This window comes from Hippichthys cyanospilos, chromosome 9, assembly GCF_059441005.1.
Source record: "Hippichthys cyanospilos isolate Australia breed blue-spotted pipefish chromosome 9, RoL_Hcya_1.0, whole genome shotgun sequence".
Classification (NCBI taxonomy): Eukaryota; Metazoa; Chordata; class Actinopteri; order Syngnathiformes; family Syngnathidae; genus Hippichthys; species Hippichthys cyanospilos.
Genome location: NC_142377.1, coordinates 8,320,001 through 8,333,303, shown reverse-complemented (window position 1 = coordinate 8,333,303; position 13,303 = coordinate 8,320,001). Strand labels below are relative to the sequence as shown.

The window sequence follows — 13,303 nt, the reverse complement described above, 5'->3', positions numbered from 1 at the left end:
AATGTAATAAAATACTTATGTACTTTAGTAATCAAGTACTAACGTAATTAACTGCTTTAGGTACTTCAGTGACTAATCGATTAAGTAATTACTGATAGGACCTTAAGTAGTCCTAAAAGCACTAAAAATAAAAGTAATTAAAACGTAAAGAACTTGAGTCTCAAAAGTACTTTGTCATTAATTACTCTTAATACTTACTACCTATCATTTACTTTGGTACGTATAATACCTAAATTGATTGATTTTAGTACCTAAAGATTACTTCAGTTCTACGTTGATTAATTACTTTTATTTTTAAATTTACCAGGGTTTTCCAGAACCCTCTTCAGGCAAGTACTTGAAAAAAAAAAAACACAACGAGTACCTGTCTGCACGCTCACAAAAAAAGTAAAACTATGTATAAAACAGTATCATGTACAGTGACCTAAGCTAAAGCTCCATAGCAAATATGCCAGAAAACGATGTCTGTATATAAGAAGAAGAAAAAAATTAGAAAACCCTGATAGGATGTTTCATTGTAGTGATACAACACATTGAATTACAACCACAGTAATAAATGTAGACGAATGAAGAGCACCCCAAAAAGCAGTCAGTCAGCTTGGCTCTCGTCAGATGGCACAAGGCTAACTGTACAGAAAAGTGTGGCTTTCCTTTACTGCTGACTTGTTTAGCAAACAGAACATCATGTTTAATGCAGGTGTGCACAACTCAAAGATCATGGTACCTGGGCAACAACAAAAAAAAAAAAATCTATTTACAATAACGTTTCAGTGGTGTCATATTATATAATAAGAAAAAAACAGAATGAACCCTTTTTTAATATTTTTATTCATTTATTTTAATACTTTTAGTCATTTCTATTTTCTAACTTGCATCATTTAATTGGCTTGATCAACTGAAGCACAAAAATGTGGGCAGAAACAAGACGTTACTTTACTATTAAAGCATTTTCATCACTACATAAGTGCTGCGGTATTTGAAATAAAACACTTGAGACACTGATTTCTCAGGTCACAGTTCTTTCAAGCCACAACTTATATCCATGACTTTTCTCGTTGGGAGTGTCATTTCATACATGTGCATAGAGTATCGTAAGCATTATCATGTTCAGGGAGGGAAAAAAAAAGGAATGTAATAATTTATAACATCACAGCAGTGTTGCAGCAAAAAAATTCCAGTTACCGCCCATGTTAAACCACAGAGGTTGTTTTGATTTAAAAATATGTGTAAGTGATGCTCTAATGAGGAGCAGTTCTCAACCATCGTAAAAGTTATTTAAAAAAGCCTTAATCATTTTTCTGCCATACAATACCTGTTTTTCCATTGATATGGTGGATAGTAGTAGCTTGCCAGTGATTTTAGGCATTCTCCTGAGTCAACATGTTCAGGCTTAATGCAGAGAAGCGTCAGTAAGTTGGATGACTCAAGATAAAGAGGCGATCCTCCTCCTTCCTGATCCACTTCAGTAGTTTGTTGACGGCAGAAACTGCCAACGCCTTTGTGCCCAAGGGACTGAAGCACAGGTAAAGCTCAAAGCCACTAGTCACCTGCAGAGGGGAGGGAGCAAACTGCATGAGTGAGTGGACTTTTACAGTAGACCAGCAGGACAGGATTTCATGCAGGAAATTATGAAATACTCTCATGCCCCTCATGCCCAAATGTGCACTTAAAACATCGCTATAGTAGATGAACACACTCTAAATCTATTGTGAGAAAGGAAAAGGAAGGAAGGAAGAAAAGAAGCAAGGAAGGCAGGAAATGAAATGATTAAGAAGGGGAAGGGAAGGTGAAAGGAAGGATGGAGTGAAGCAAGGAAGGTGAGAAGGATGACATTATTAAAAAAGGAAGATAGGATGGAAGAAACAAATGAAGGGATGGGTGGAAGGAAGGAACATATATATATAAAGCAAGGATGGAAGAACGATGGATGGAAGCAAGCAGGAAGACAGGAAGAAAGGATTAAAAAGAAGTAAGGAAGGATGAAGAAAGAAAGGAAGGAAAAATGATGGATGGAAACAAGCAAGCAAGGAAGACAGAAGAAAGGAGTAAAAAAGAAGGAAGGAAGCAAGGATGAAGACAGGGTGAAAGAATGTTGTAAGGAAAGAAGGAACAAACGGAGGGATGAAGGAAGCAACAAATGACGGAAGGAAGGATGAAGAATGGAAGAAGGAATTAAGGAAGGAGGAAGCAAGAAAGAATAAAGAAGGAAGAAATGACGGATTAGGCAAGAAATTAAGGAGGAAGGAAGCAAGGAGGGGGGAAACAAAGAAAAAAGAAAAGGAAGGAACAAATAAAGAAACAAACGAAGAAAGAAAGGAAGGAAGGAAGCTAAGCAAAAGAAAAGGAGGAAGAAAGCAAGGAAGGGAGAAACAAAGAAGGAAGAAAAGAAGGAGGGAACAAATAAAGGAACAAACAAAGAAAGGAAGGAAGGAAGTTAAGCAAAAGAAAAGGAGGAAGGAAGCTAAGAGGAAGGAACAAAGCCACTTCAACTCCCATCCACATGTTGGAAGGCCGCAATCACCCGACACACGCCCTTACCCACGCCATCATATTTTCCGTTTCGCCACAGCGGTAGAAGGAGCGCAAAGGTCTGCTTGGATGGTGCACATAACTGTGAAGGTCCTGATACAAAGCCATGAGCCTCTCCTGCTCTTCCTCTGACCGGTACACCAAAGGAAACTCGGGACTGCAAGTAGAAAAACACATTCACTTCACACAGTACATATTTTTCATCAATATCTTCATAATGATAAACCGGGCAGTAGAGATGAAGCGTTTGTTTTCCTCCACACGACATCCGAGATGGATCGACTCCCCGAACGATCGTCTTTGTGCCCACCTGGTATACAGGCCGGAGCTCTTTGATTTGTACATGAAGTGCCTGAGTTCAGGAATGCCAACTTGAGCCACAGAATAGCTGTGAGCCTTGAGCGCCTCCTTCAGGGCCTGGTAGGCACTGCGCTTACTCAGCTTGTCCAAGAACCTTTGCTTGCAGTCAGACATGTTGAAAAAGTCCTCTCGGTCGGTGGAGACCAGGATAAGGCACAGCTCCGAGGCGGGCTCCAAATAGGAGATGTGAGCGTGGAAAAAGCCCGCCGTGTTGAACTTTGGCAGGCAGATGGGCGTCCAGCCTTCACCCTCTCGAAAAGACGAGGACGAACCGACCAGGTTGAAGACCAGGTGCAAGTCTACGTGGTGGAGGAACTGGTCTTTTTTCCGAACCAGGGTCACCAGGCGGTCCCCGGCCAGCAGGATGGAGAAGACCAGGTTTTTGGATTTGGCCGCCTGCAGGCTGGACGAAATGACGTCCCTGGAAGAGCTGGCCAGAGGCAGGCAGGTGACCGCGCTGAGCAGCGGGCCCGGGTCGCGGTCCAGCCGATGCAGGAGGTTATCGGTGAGGTACTCGGAACCGGCCAGCAGGCGGCGCAAGTCGTAGTTCTGTTTGTGCTGGAAGATATGGTTGAGCTGCGTCAGGGTGAGCAGGCTGACGATCTGATAGTAGACGTACTGAAGCTCCCTCAGCAGCTCTTTGTCGGAGCGGCAGGAGCGGGACACGCCCACCAGAACCAGTGGACTTTTGGTCAGGAAAACCACCTTACATCCATCTGGGAAAAAGAAGTTTGGTTTTGAATACAATTTGGAGGGAAATACCTGGATCAGATTGTTTTTAACATTAAGTGGAGCTTTATAAGAGTTTTGTCAGGGGGACGCCGTTACAAATTTGTGATGCTCTGTGATTCTTTACCTCTTAGAGACTCTGTTGCAAATAATGGTGATGTAAATAAATTTGACTTTACTTTTTTTACAGGTATCAGGAGAACTACATTTTTAATTGTTTCAAATCAAGAGCAAATTAATTGGAACATAAAGTAAGTAAAAATCCTTTGTGATAGTTAGGGGGTACTTGGTTTACAAACAGAAAAATCCCACAGAGGGTAAACATTACAAAAAAAAAGTTGACATTCCATTGTAATTGTCTAACCTGCATGGATGGAGCGGATAATGTTGTTGTCAGCCTCAACGAAGGACACGAGGGCCATCATGACACCCATGGTGCTGGACAGTGCCTCCTCCGTGCCGTAACGGGTGTAAATGGGCTTCCCCGCCTCGCTCAGCACAAACATGTGCTTTTTGTGGCTCCTCCAGGCCTCGCTGGACACGTCCTCCTCTTTGGTCCTGCAGTCGGACGGAATATTGCGTTGCTCTTCCACCAGCGCTCTGATGTCCTCGGCACATTCTCGGGATTGGAGCGCCTCGGCCTCCTCGCGAGCCTCTTCTGCCTCCGCGGTCAGATCCTCAAAAGACTGCGCGTGGACAAACATGGCACTTTTCTGTCCTGCTCCTGTATGATCCAGAATGGTTTATTTTACAGCAGCGGTCCCGAAAGGGGGTACATAAGGGGATTTCAAGGGGTAGGTGAAATTTTATCAGGCTCTCCGGAGGTCAGCGATTCTAATTAAACTTTTTTTATGCTGTGACAGGAAGATGTTTCTTTTCAAATTAAGAGCAAATTGATTGGAACGTGAAGCGACCTCATTATTGCTAAATTGTGTTATAAGTCTGTTTTTTTTCCATCCAACCAAAAATATTTTGACGTTATTCAGGGAGTATATGGCTGAAATAAAATATTGCACCGGATAAGCACTTATTTCGAATACAACTCGTCACTTATATGGTAGAGGATGTGTATGATTACTTTAAAATCAGACAAGAATAAGACAACAAATTCTAACAAGGAACATAATTCATGCAATCACTTTCACACCAAAGTGAGGTTAATAAGTGACAATGTCATTCTGTATGCATGATTCGTCGAAAAAGGAAAAGCACTGGCGGAAACTTGAATGCTAACATTAACCTATGGTGACTTTGTTCCATTAGTGGCACTCATAAAGTCCGTTGGAGACTGAGCATGCATAATATTGGGAACCTGAATAAACACAACTGGATTCCACCTACATAACAACAAACCTATTTATATAACAATTTGTGTCAATTATACGCAGAGCTTTGCTGGCCTGGTCCTAATTCCCCAAGAGTAACGCGGTCAATGATAAATATACTTCAGTAAAATTACTTCCTTTTCCCCCGCTCTTTATCACAGGATAGAATTCTTCCTTAGACGACATGAAATGAAACAATTTTTATTTTTTAAATACAATGAACACACAAATATCCAGTGGAAGGAAAATGCCCCAATCAAAATATGTGGTTGTACAACTTGTTTTCAAGGAGTAAAGCGAAGTGCAAAGATAATTTAACACAATAGAATGATGCTGTAGTGTATCATTTTGGACACTTGGTGGCACCCACCCCTCCCCTCAATGTGAATGCCCCTCTGTGCTGAGGAGTAGCATGACGACGCAAGATGCGAATGTTTAGGTGAACAAATGTAGTGTTCCACTTTCTGTCACTGAAACGAAAAACAAGCTATTTTTCACAATGTTTCACAAAATCATCTTGTGAGCCAGACTAAGCCTTCTTGGGGGACTGATGCGGGCCGTGGGTTTGTCATCCCAGGTCTAAAGAGTATAGATGGATCAACATACAGTAAATGATAATGAGGTAACCACCTCTTGTCATAAAGCTGTATTTGCAAACCTCTTTTGAGACTAAATGTCACATAGATGTAGGCTTTAAATTCCAAAGCAGAGCGTTGTCTTCAGTGAGACTTGGGAGAAATGAGCTTCAAAGCAAGTGAACATCAGGTCCTGGGGAATTTCTGTTTTTTTTTGTTTGTTTGTTTGTTTTTTTAAACATCGGACGGCAATTAGCTGTGGCTGAATTGTGGTCAGCCTCACCTGGTTCTGTTCCCTCCACCAGCCCTGGTGTGGGACTGTCGGCCCTCTCGACGCAGAGATGGGGCACCGTCAGGGTACCGTTTTCCCATGCTACAGATGGTTTTTGGCGGTCCCCGTCCATCACTAATAACACGTAAACACACCTTGGAGAAAGTACACATGTGCATTAGATTAACTATGAGCACTAATATTTCTATTTTTCTTATCATTATACATTTTTTCATTGGGTATACTTGCATGAACTAGGTTCTGGCAAAAAAAAAAAAACCATGATAAGAGTGAAGCCACAATTACCCAACCTCAATGTAGCTGTATAAAGCTAAATAGGTTGCAGAATATTGCATTACTACATTAACACCTCTTTATGACAATAAACTTTGTACATTAGGTTTGTTGCTATTGCTATAGGGTTTATGGCAAAATTACAACATTGTTTTTAATGATGTGTCAGGCTCAGTTCTGTCCATAGCCAATGTTGTTTTGTCTTAGGAACTTTACAGTGTTAACTTCAAAAGAGTACAGAGGGACTTACTACTTTCAATCGCAATTAAAGAAATGTACTCATGAAATTAAAATTAATTGGATACCTTAAATATTTTTAATGTGCAATGAACACCTTTAAAAACATTTTTCACTTGCTGACTGAAAATGACATCTTGGCGTACCTAATGGCCATGTAACGTTCACAAGCTGAGATGTGATTGGTTGTTACCTGAACCGTCAGCACAGGTGATGTCATATTCAGTCGACAGAGAGTGGCAACATAGTTTTAAAACGTGAGAAATAATGTTGTCATCAAATTAATTATAGACAAAATATAACTTTTTACAGCTGAAAATTGTCAAATAAGTAGTCTGGTCCTTTTTTAAGGTCTCCTACAGAACACGCGTTGTTGTTTTTGTTTATACTGCAAAGACGTGAAAAAAACAGAAACTTGATCAACTGGACGAGTGACTTTCGATCGGATGAGCGAATTTAGCATTAACTGTGCATAAATACCAAGTAATTATGCATACGACTTATACAATAAACAAAAATAGATACCTTTCATTTCAAGAGCTGTCCGGTTCTTACTTCCTGCTTGTCAACCGTGGACTCATTTTTGCCCTGCCCGGAAGCGGAAGTTAGAATTGTTGGAAATGAAGTTCTCTCGAGTGTATGCGCAAGTACGAATATAGGCTGCGCACTCTTCCCAACAACGTAGTTGAGACAAAATATATGCTATGATAAATCTGACTGAAAAATACTATATAACACAAAATTATATGTATATAGTTCAGTACGTTAAAAAAAATATAAACGGCCCGAACTAACTTGAAAGGAGCGGAACGGAGGAGTCATTGAACGCACCGTAGTGGGCGGCCCCAGTGTTGTTTAAAAATATGGCGGTGGCGTAACATAGAAGATCGAACTTTGTTGTAGTAAACTGCATTCTGCCTGCGACCGAGCATATATTAATTCAAATGACACTTAAAAGATAACCAAAAAGATCCGTATATTATAACGGACTATGCAGTAACACAACATCTTGCTTTGAAAGGTATGGTGACGATTGATCAACTATCCGCTGAGGCTAAAGTTAGCATTCGTTTCATTTTGTGGTTCGCGTTCAACCAGCTCATGCCAAATCATTTGCGAACTTATTTGTGAAATCCATGTGTATGTTTTACTGCGTTCATTACAGGACGATCGTCTGGGAAATAAGATGTCTATTCGCGCAAACTGCACAATTTGCAGTGATTTGTTCGATCAAACCAGAGATGTTGCTGCTATCAACTGCGGACACACTTTCCACAGTGACTGGTAAAGTTAGCAAATTAAATTGAGCCTTTTGATCGCTTTTGTGAATGTAATTTTCTTTTATTTCTATCTCCTATTAGTCTCCTTCAGTGGTTCAAATCAGCCCCGACAAAAACATGTCCCCAGTGTCGGAAGCGGGTAATTGATGCATTATGTCTCAACTGATTACTTTCTCGCACATGCTGATGATAACTTAAAAAAAAAAAAAAACATCTATCCTCTGTGTGTAGGTCAGCACCCAGCACATTATCCATAAGCTCTTTTTTGACAGTGGTGAAGAGGAAGCCCCTCCAACAGATCCAGAAAGCCTGGAGGTACCACAAACAAGTATACTTAAAGATTATATTCCAAGATTTGCATGAAAACATTTTGTTATAGCATCACTCTGTGTTCTCTCTTCCTAGGATGAGCTACGTAGACTGAGGGCCCTTTTATGTTGTAAAGGTAAACGCATCAAAAGTTACGTTTACGTTTGTTTGTAATATTCTGTGAGGTCGTTCAGATTTCCAAATACATGTGAACTGTGTATGATCTGTGTGTGAATGTTCAACGGCCCAAAACAATCCCGCATGCGCATTGAAGACACTATGAAAAATATGGATCATATTCGGGACCACCAACTGTAAATAAGTGGCCTGAATCGTTTTGGAAAAAAATATGAAGTGTCGTTCGCACTGCAGTTAAAAAAAGATCTGATGCAGGTTGCATAGGAGCAAATAAATCAGAACCAGGTTACTTCAGACTGCAGTGTGAACGTTGCATTTGACTTTTTTTTTTTTTTTAGAGAGAAACTGTCGAGAAAAACAAAAAATAGTGGATGATTTGAGGAGCACCGTGGACATCCAGAAGAGAGACTTGGAGACGATGCGGAAAGAGATTTCAGAGAAGGACATGCTATGTTCAGCTCTCAGAGTATGCAATATTTGTTTTTACCATTTTGTTTTCTAAAGCGAATCACACACAGTCAACGTTTTAATTTTCCATTCAATGTCCCCTCACAGAAACAAATGACTTATTTGGAGACTCGGCATGAGGATGCTCAGGCTGCCAAGGACGAGGCCCGTAGACTGAGGACCAAAATAAAAACCTTTGAAAGGTAACGACACTCAACTGAATTTGGTTGTTTTTAAGTCTAAGTCATTGTTTTGCTGCATTCTTACCAGCGAACTCTGTGCTCACATTGCTGGTGTGTCTCCAGCTTAGATGTTTTGTTACAGGGCCAAAGAGCCGAGGTGGAGTCCATGATTACAGACATGGGTGTGAGTCAGGCAGCCGTGGAGCAGCTCTCAATCTATTGCATCTCGCTCAAAAAGTATGTAGAACTGACAAATCGTTATCTTTATTTTTTTCTTAAAGCATCTGTATTGCCATTTAAAAATACTGAATGGTATAATTGTCATCACCCAGACGTGTATTACATTGCCTGTAATCTTTTTTTTTTTCTTAGAGAGTATGATAACATAAAGGGAAACTTCAAGTCTTCCAACGACATGTGTGAGAAGCTCAGGAGAGAAGTGTTCACTTCCCACAGCAAGGTTACATCAATTTCTTATCCAAAATCAAGCAAGGTTGTTTTCTTTATTATTATTACTGTATAATGTTTGCGTATGTCATTTAGTTTCAAAAAGCCTCGGCTGAAGCGAATCAAACAAAAGAGGACATGAAGTCTCTGCAAAACGATCTCGCTAATGCTGACAAGGAGATATTGGTAAGGTGCATCGACAGAATGATCTTGGGACTCATTTGTCCGAAACGACCGTGTTTGTCTCTGTCTTATCGCAGAGTTTGAAGAAAAAGGTGGAGTTTCTTCAGAAATCTCTCAGCACCCCGACGAGGACTAATGAGGTGCTGAGTCGGCTCGTCTTTGAGAGGTAATCTGGATCTGTGTTGTTTTTTTAAGGGCTACAAAGCAAGAAAATAATCCGGAGGTGCACGTATATTTCCTGACCTGCGCCTGATTGACCCTTTTCTTTTTGTTGGAGGAAGCTTGCGTTATGTACAATACGTAAATGATATTGTGTACAATATGGAAATTCCTTAGGGTTGTTCGCTCCCACTTTTTTTAGACTGATCCCTATACTCAAAGAAAAAAAAACTTAACTTATAAAAGTCAATTCTTTGAATTTTAACTCTTTTAATGTAATCACAAGGTATTTTTCCCCATTTTTCATAGAACTTTCCACAAATCTTTATTCTTCATTTCTGATTGTCTGGTAATTAAGTCTGACTGACTTATTTGTATTGTTGACATTCCCTTTATCGCAGCGCCATCTAGTGGATGCATATCATGATCATAAATGGGAGCAGCTGATATTATTATAGGCCGCCATCATAAGTACCAATTTGAAGCAAGATTTAAATGTTTTACTTCTGCCACTGCTCCGACAACCATTTGCAAGATATCATGTTGGAATAGTTTTTACAAATGTGATTTTTTTTTCTTGCTACCCTTTCAGCCCTGCTCCAGTAGAGTTTAAACAACCACACCTCCACCAGCCTGTAGATGGCGATGATATTGACCTCAACTTAACCTATGATATAACTACACCAGATAACGTGGCCAAGAGACCAGTTAAGAGCCCAAAAAAGAAAATATGCTCAAGCCGTCAACCGTATGTATTTTTTTTTTCTGTATCAGCGCATGGTCTTCAACTCCAGACAATATCACTAATTGCTTTAATTTGTCAGGTCACTTGTTTCCAAACACAATGAGAGGACCTCATCGTTTAGCAAGGTAACTTGGAGTAGCCCTTCACGTGGTCTGCTTCCAAATGCTACACATTTTTCACTCAGGAAATTTGTATCTCAGGCCCAAGAGAAGGACGCAGCCGCCAATCCGTTTTTGAGAAACTCGCTCCTTTTCCGAAAGTCTTTTGGTTGCATGCGTGAGCCTGAGAGGAAGCTTGGCACCGTATGTAAACGCAGCCACCAAACGGCCTTTTTAAATTCAACTGTTTAAAGTCATTGGATGAATAAAAGCCCATCTGATTTCAGGTGAAAAGTGGTTACGATGGATTAGGAGGACGAACCAAATACTTCCAACCTGTATCCTCCTTTTACTTGTAAACTATTGAAAGTATTTTACTTGATCTTTATGAATATTTTTTTTCTCCCGTTTGCAAATGGCAAAGTGTTACGTGAATAACAATGTTCCATAACCAAGCGCTCTTACACAGTCTCCATTGGCAGAGATTCGCCCCTTGATAAAAGCCAAAAGGAAAAAGGTGAGCAGGCCTACATCCAAGACGACACCATGCCTGACGTTAGACAGCTACCTGGAGTGATAAGTCACATGACAAGATGCCATGTGAAGTGGATGACTGGGGTTCCCCCCATTAGTCGGCTGACCACTTCATGTGATACATTTTTTTTTTTTTGTGAGTAAAAACTCAAAACATTTTGTTGGGGGTGACTATTACATGTGTGGCTGAGTATCAGTGACTGTATCTGTGCTCGTGTGATTGATCAAGGCTGTCCGTCAAACCTATTTGGGTTAACATTTTGAAAAGTGTTTAGCACTTATTCCAAATCTATTCTGTTTGTAGTGTCGCTTTTGTTTTACCAATGTAGACGTCCCCACAAAGTGTAGACTAAGTTCAATAATAAAGAATATTTTTATTTAAGAGTGTTCTACTGGCCGTGCTTCATTGGCGCCTTCTCCAGCAGAGGGCGGTATAAACTTTTTTTTTTTTTACTACCACAGAGGACGCTGATGGCGCTGCATCGCGCGGAAAACAAGTTATCTACTGTTTTACAAGTAGACGCCATGTGGTCATTGACGATTAAAAAGCACAAAAGTGATAGAATTACCTTTCCCCCCCACATGATCATCTTCCTTTGGGGACACAAAGCAAGTTGGAGAACAGGATGGCGAAATTGCCAACTCCAGGGTGTCGTCGTTTTACGACGGTGTTCCAATTTTACGGCAGTGACGTAACTCGAATGCACAAGTACAGCAATTGCCTGGAATGCACATTTAGACCAGAACTAATATATACATTGAAATATCAAGTACGGCGGTTACTGCGCGAGGATCACTTTCTGCCTTGGAAGTACACAGGCTAATATAAAAATGAACGGCAGTTTCAATTTTCAGTCATGAATGTGCAGTGTTTTTTCCTCAAAAAAACATTCAGTGCAATCAAGCATTCAAAAACACCCCCGCCCCGCATTCATGAAATATGGAATACTTAATTAGAACACAAATATCCATGCAGTGCCAGAAAATAATATCCCCCATCAACACCAAGACATCCACAGTAGGTTCCATGTTCCCATGGATGATAGGTCACCAGACAGCTTATTTGTCCTAGATAGCGTTTCCCATTTTGAATTTCATTGTGAATGGCGGTATACGAGCAAGCGTTCGTGTACTGCTGAATCCTTACACTGCTGCGAAAAGAATTTCATTTCAATGACAACATTTACGAGTCACAAAATGTTGATTTATGACTTTTGGGTGAGATTTCAGGATGAACGTTAAATTCCCTTCTAAACATTAAAGGGGAAGTCAAGTCTAAAATTTTCCTAACAATGAGATGTACGATGCACCTCTGCTTGTCTTCACATGACATTGTGATTAATATAGATTTTGTTGAATATGAAATAAGCAGCAAAATCTATTCATTCTTAGTCATCCCAGGGGACGGCCAAAGTTTCAACACTTGCTGTAAATGGAAAATAAGATCACAATTGCTCAGGGGAAGGCTAACAACCAATCACAGCTCAGGTGTCTTCTGATGGTGGATTTTTTTCTGCTTTATCTCATATTCCACCAATGCAATATTAATCAGAATGCCATGTTTGAACTAGTGAGACTGCATAAAACATCACAGTCGAGAGAATGTTAGTCTTGACCTCCCTTTTAAGTGGGAAAAAAGAGAGCCACTAATTAATTTTGCAGTTGGGGTCCTTGTTAGAGAGCCGCAAATTGTGCTGAAAGTACTGAAAATTTGAACATTTGGACTTCTGCGTTTAAAATTTTAGAGAAGGTCAACCTAAGGTGAGGTACATACATAACCTTCTGAGACCTAGCATATCCACAATTGTAGCTATTTTGTGTCAAGCAAGACAGCAACAGTAATTGCATTTCAACAGAAGGTAAGAAAAGGAAAGGATGTCCTCTACTGGGAACTGGGATATATTAGGGTTATTTGCATGTCAAAATGTATAGACCAAAAACAAATGTCCACTACAGTAGTCACAACTGAATAGGTCTTTTTGTTTGGATTTTGCTCCTTTCCAACCAAGGATGTCCAATGCCTGATGTATGCCTTAAAAGTGTTCTACAAAAGGTGCTGCTACGCGATTTGAATTTAATTAAAAAATGTTGGCCACCTAAAACGCACAAAAGTTTGTAATTTGTAGTTAACATTTAATCCCAAAGACATATTTTTACTTTTTTCCTCAATCCCAGATCATTCTTTTAAAAAAAAAAAAAATGTTTGGCTAAAGGGTCTAAAATGGCTGTTATTAAAGGAATTAAGTAACTGATTACTTTAGGTAATTAAATACTGAAGTAATCAATTACCTTAGAGCAGTGTTTCTCAAATAGTGGGCTGGGCCCCTTTGGGGGGGTGGCGCGGACGACCCCAGGGAAGATTATTTGTTTCTGTCACGTGACGTGAAGTAGCAATAAAATAATTTGGGTTTTTTTTTGTTTGTGTTCTTTTTAGTTTCAGGCACTTTGATGCACTTATTTC

The 13,303-nt window shown here is 40.1% G+C and overlaps 2 protein-coding genes across 4 annotated transcripts; one reads left to right on the top strand and one right to left on the bottom strand.

Annotated features, from left to right (window-relative positions):
• Positions 1–809: 809 nt before the first annotated feature.
• On the bottom strand, positions 810–11,557 carry mon1a (MON1 secretory trafficking family member A). Of its 2 annotated transcripts, none has more exons than XM_088424563.1 (6): positions 11,412–11,557; positions 5,802–5,944; positions 3,983–4,342; positions 2,840–3,605; positions 2,539–2,686; positions 810–1,547 (listed from the first exon to the last, which is right to left on the bottom strand). In XM_088424563.1, the coding sequence occupies exons 2-6, from the start codon at positions 5,920–5,922 to the stop codon at positions 1,407–1,409; spliced, it is 1,536 nt and encodes a 511-aa protein (XP_088280689.1). In that variant the 5' UTR covers positions 5,923–5,944; positions 11,412–11,557; the 3' UTR covers positions 810–1,406. The 2 variants fall into 2 exon arrangements, with proteins under 2 accessions (XP_088280689.1, XP_088280688.1); XM_088424562.1 differs by lacking the exon at positions 11,412–11,557 and adding an exon at positions 6,846–6,907.
• On the top strand, positions 6,948–11,224 carry traip (TRAF-interacting protein). Of its 2 annotated transcripts, none has more exons than XM_088424565.1 (16): positions 6,948–7,341; positions 7,486–7,604; positions 7,682–7,739; positions 7,832–7,915; positions 8,006–8,045; positions 8,386–8,513; positions 8,603–8,697; positions 8,800–8,913; positions 9,049–9,136; positions 9,220–9,309; positions 9,384–9,472; positions 10,058–10,213; positions 10,290–10,335; positions 10,411–10,512; positions 10,596–10,646; positions 10,778–11,224. In XM_088424565.1, exons 2-16 carry the CDS (start codon positions 7,507–7,509, stop codon positions 10,883–10,885), a joined length of 1,347 nt encoding a protein of 448 aa, XP_088280691.1. In that variant the 5' UTR covers positions 6,948–7,341; positions 7,486–7,506; the 3' UTR covers positions 10,886–11,224. The 2 variants fall into 2 exon arrangements, with proteins under 2 accessions (XP_088280691.1, XP_088280690.1); XM_088424564.1 differs by having other exon boundaries at positions 10,411–10,516.
• Positions 11,558–13,303: the final 1,746 nt, after the last annotated feature.

Excerpts from the sequence above, each read along its gene's own strand:
- mon1a (XM_088424563.1), bottom strand. The coding sequence starts at position 5,922 with ATGGACGGGGACCGCCAAAAACCATCTGTAGCATGGGAAAACGGTACC. Across the intron at positions 4,343-5,801 it reads GGTGGAGGGAACAGAACCAG|GAGCAGGACAGAAAAGTGCC; the intron begins GTGAGGCTGACC and ends TGGATCATACAG. Across the intron at positions 1,548-2,538 it reads CGGAAAATATGATGGCGTGG|GTGACTAGTGGCTTTGAGCT; the intron begins GTAAGGGCGTGT and ends TCCCCTCTGCAG.
- traip (XM_088424564.1), top strand. The coding sequence starts at position 7,507 with ATGTCTATTCGCGCAAACTGCACAATTTGCAGTGATTTGTTCGATCAA. Across the intron at positions 8,514-8,602 it reads TGCTATGTTCAGCTCTCAGA|AAACAAATGACTTATTTGGA; the intron begins GTATGCAATATT and ends GTCCCCTCACAG. Across the intron at positions 9,137-9,219 it reads TGTTCACTTCCCACAGCAAG|TTTCAAAAAGCCTCGGCTGA; the intron begins GTTACATCAATT and ends TATGTCATTTAG.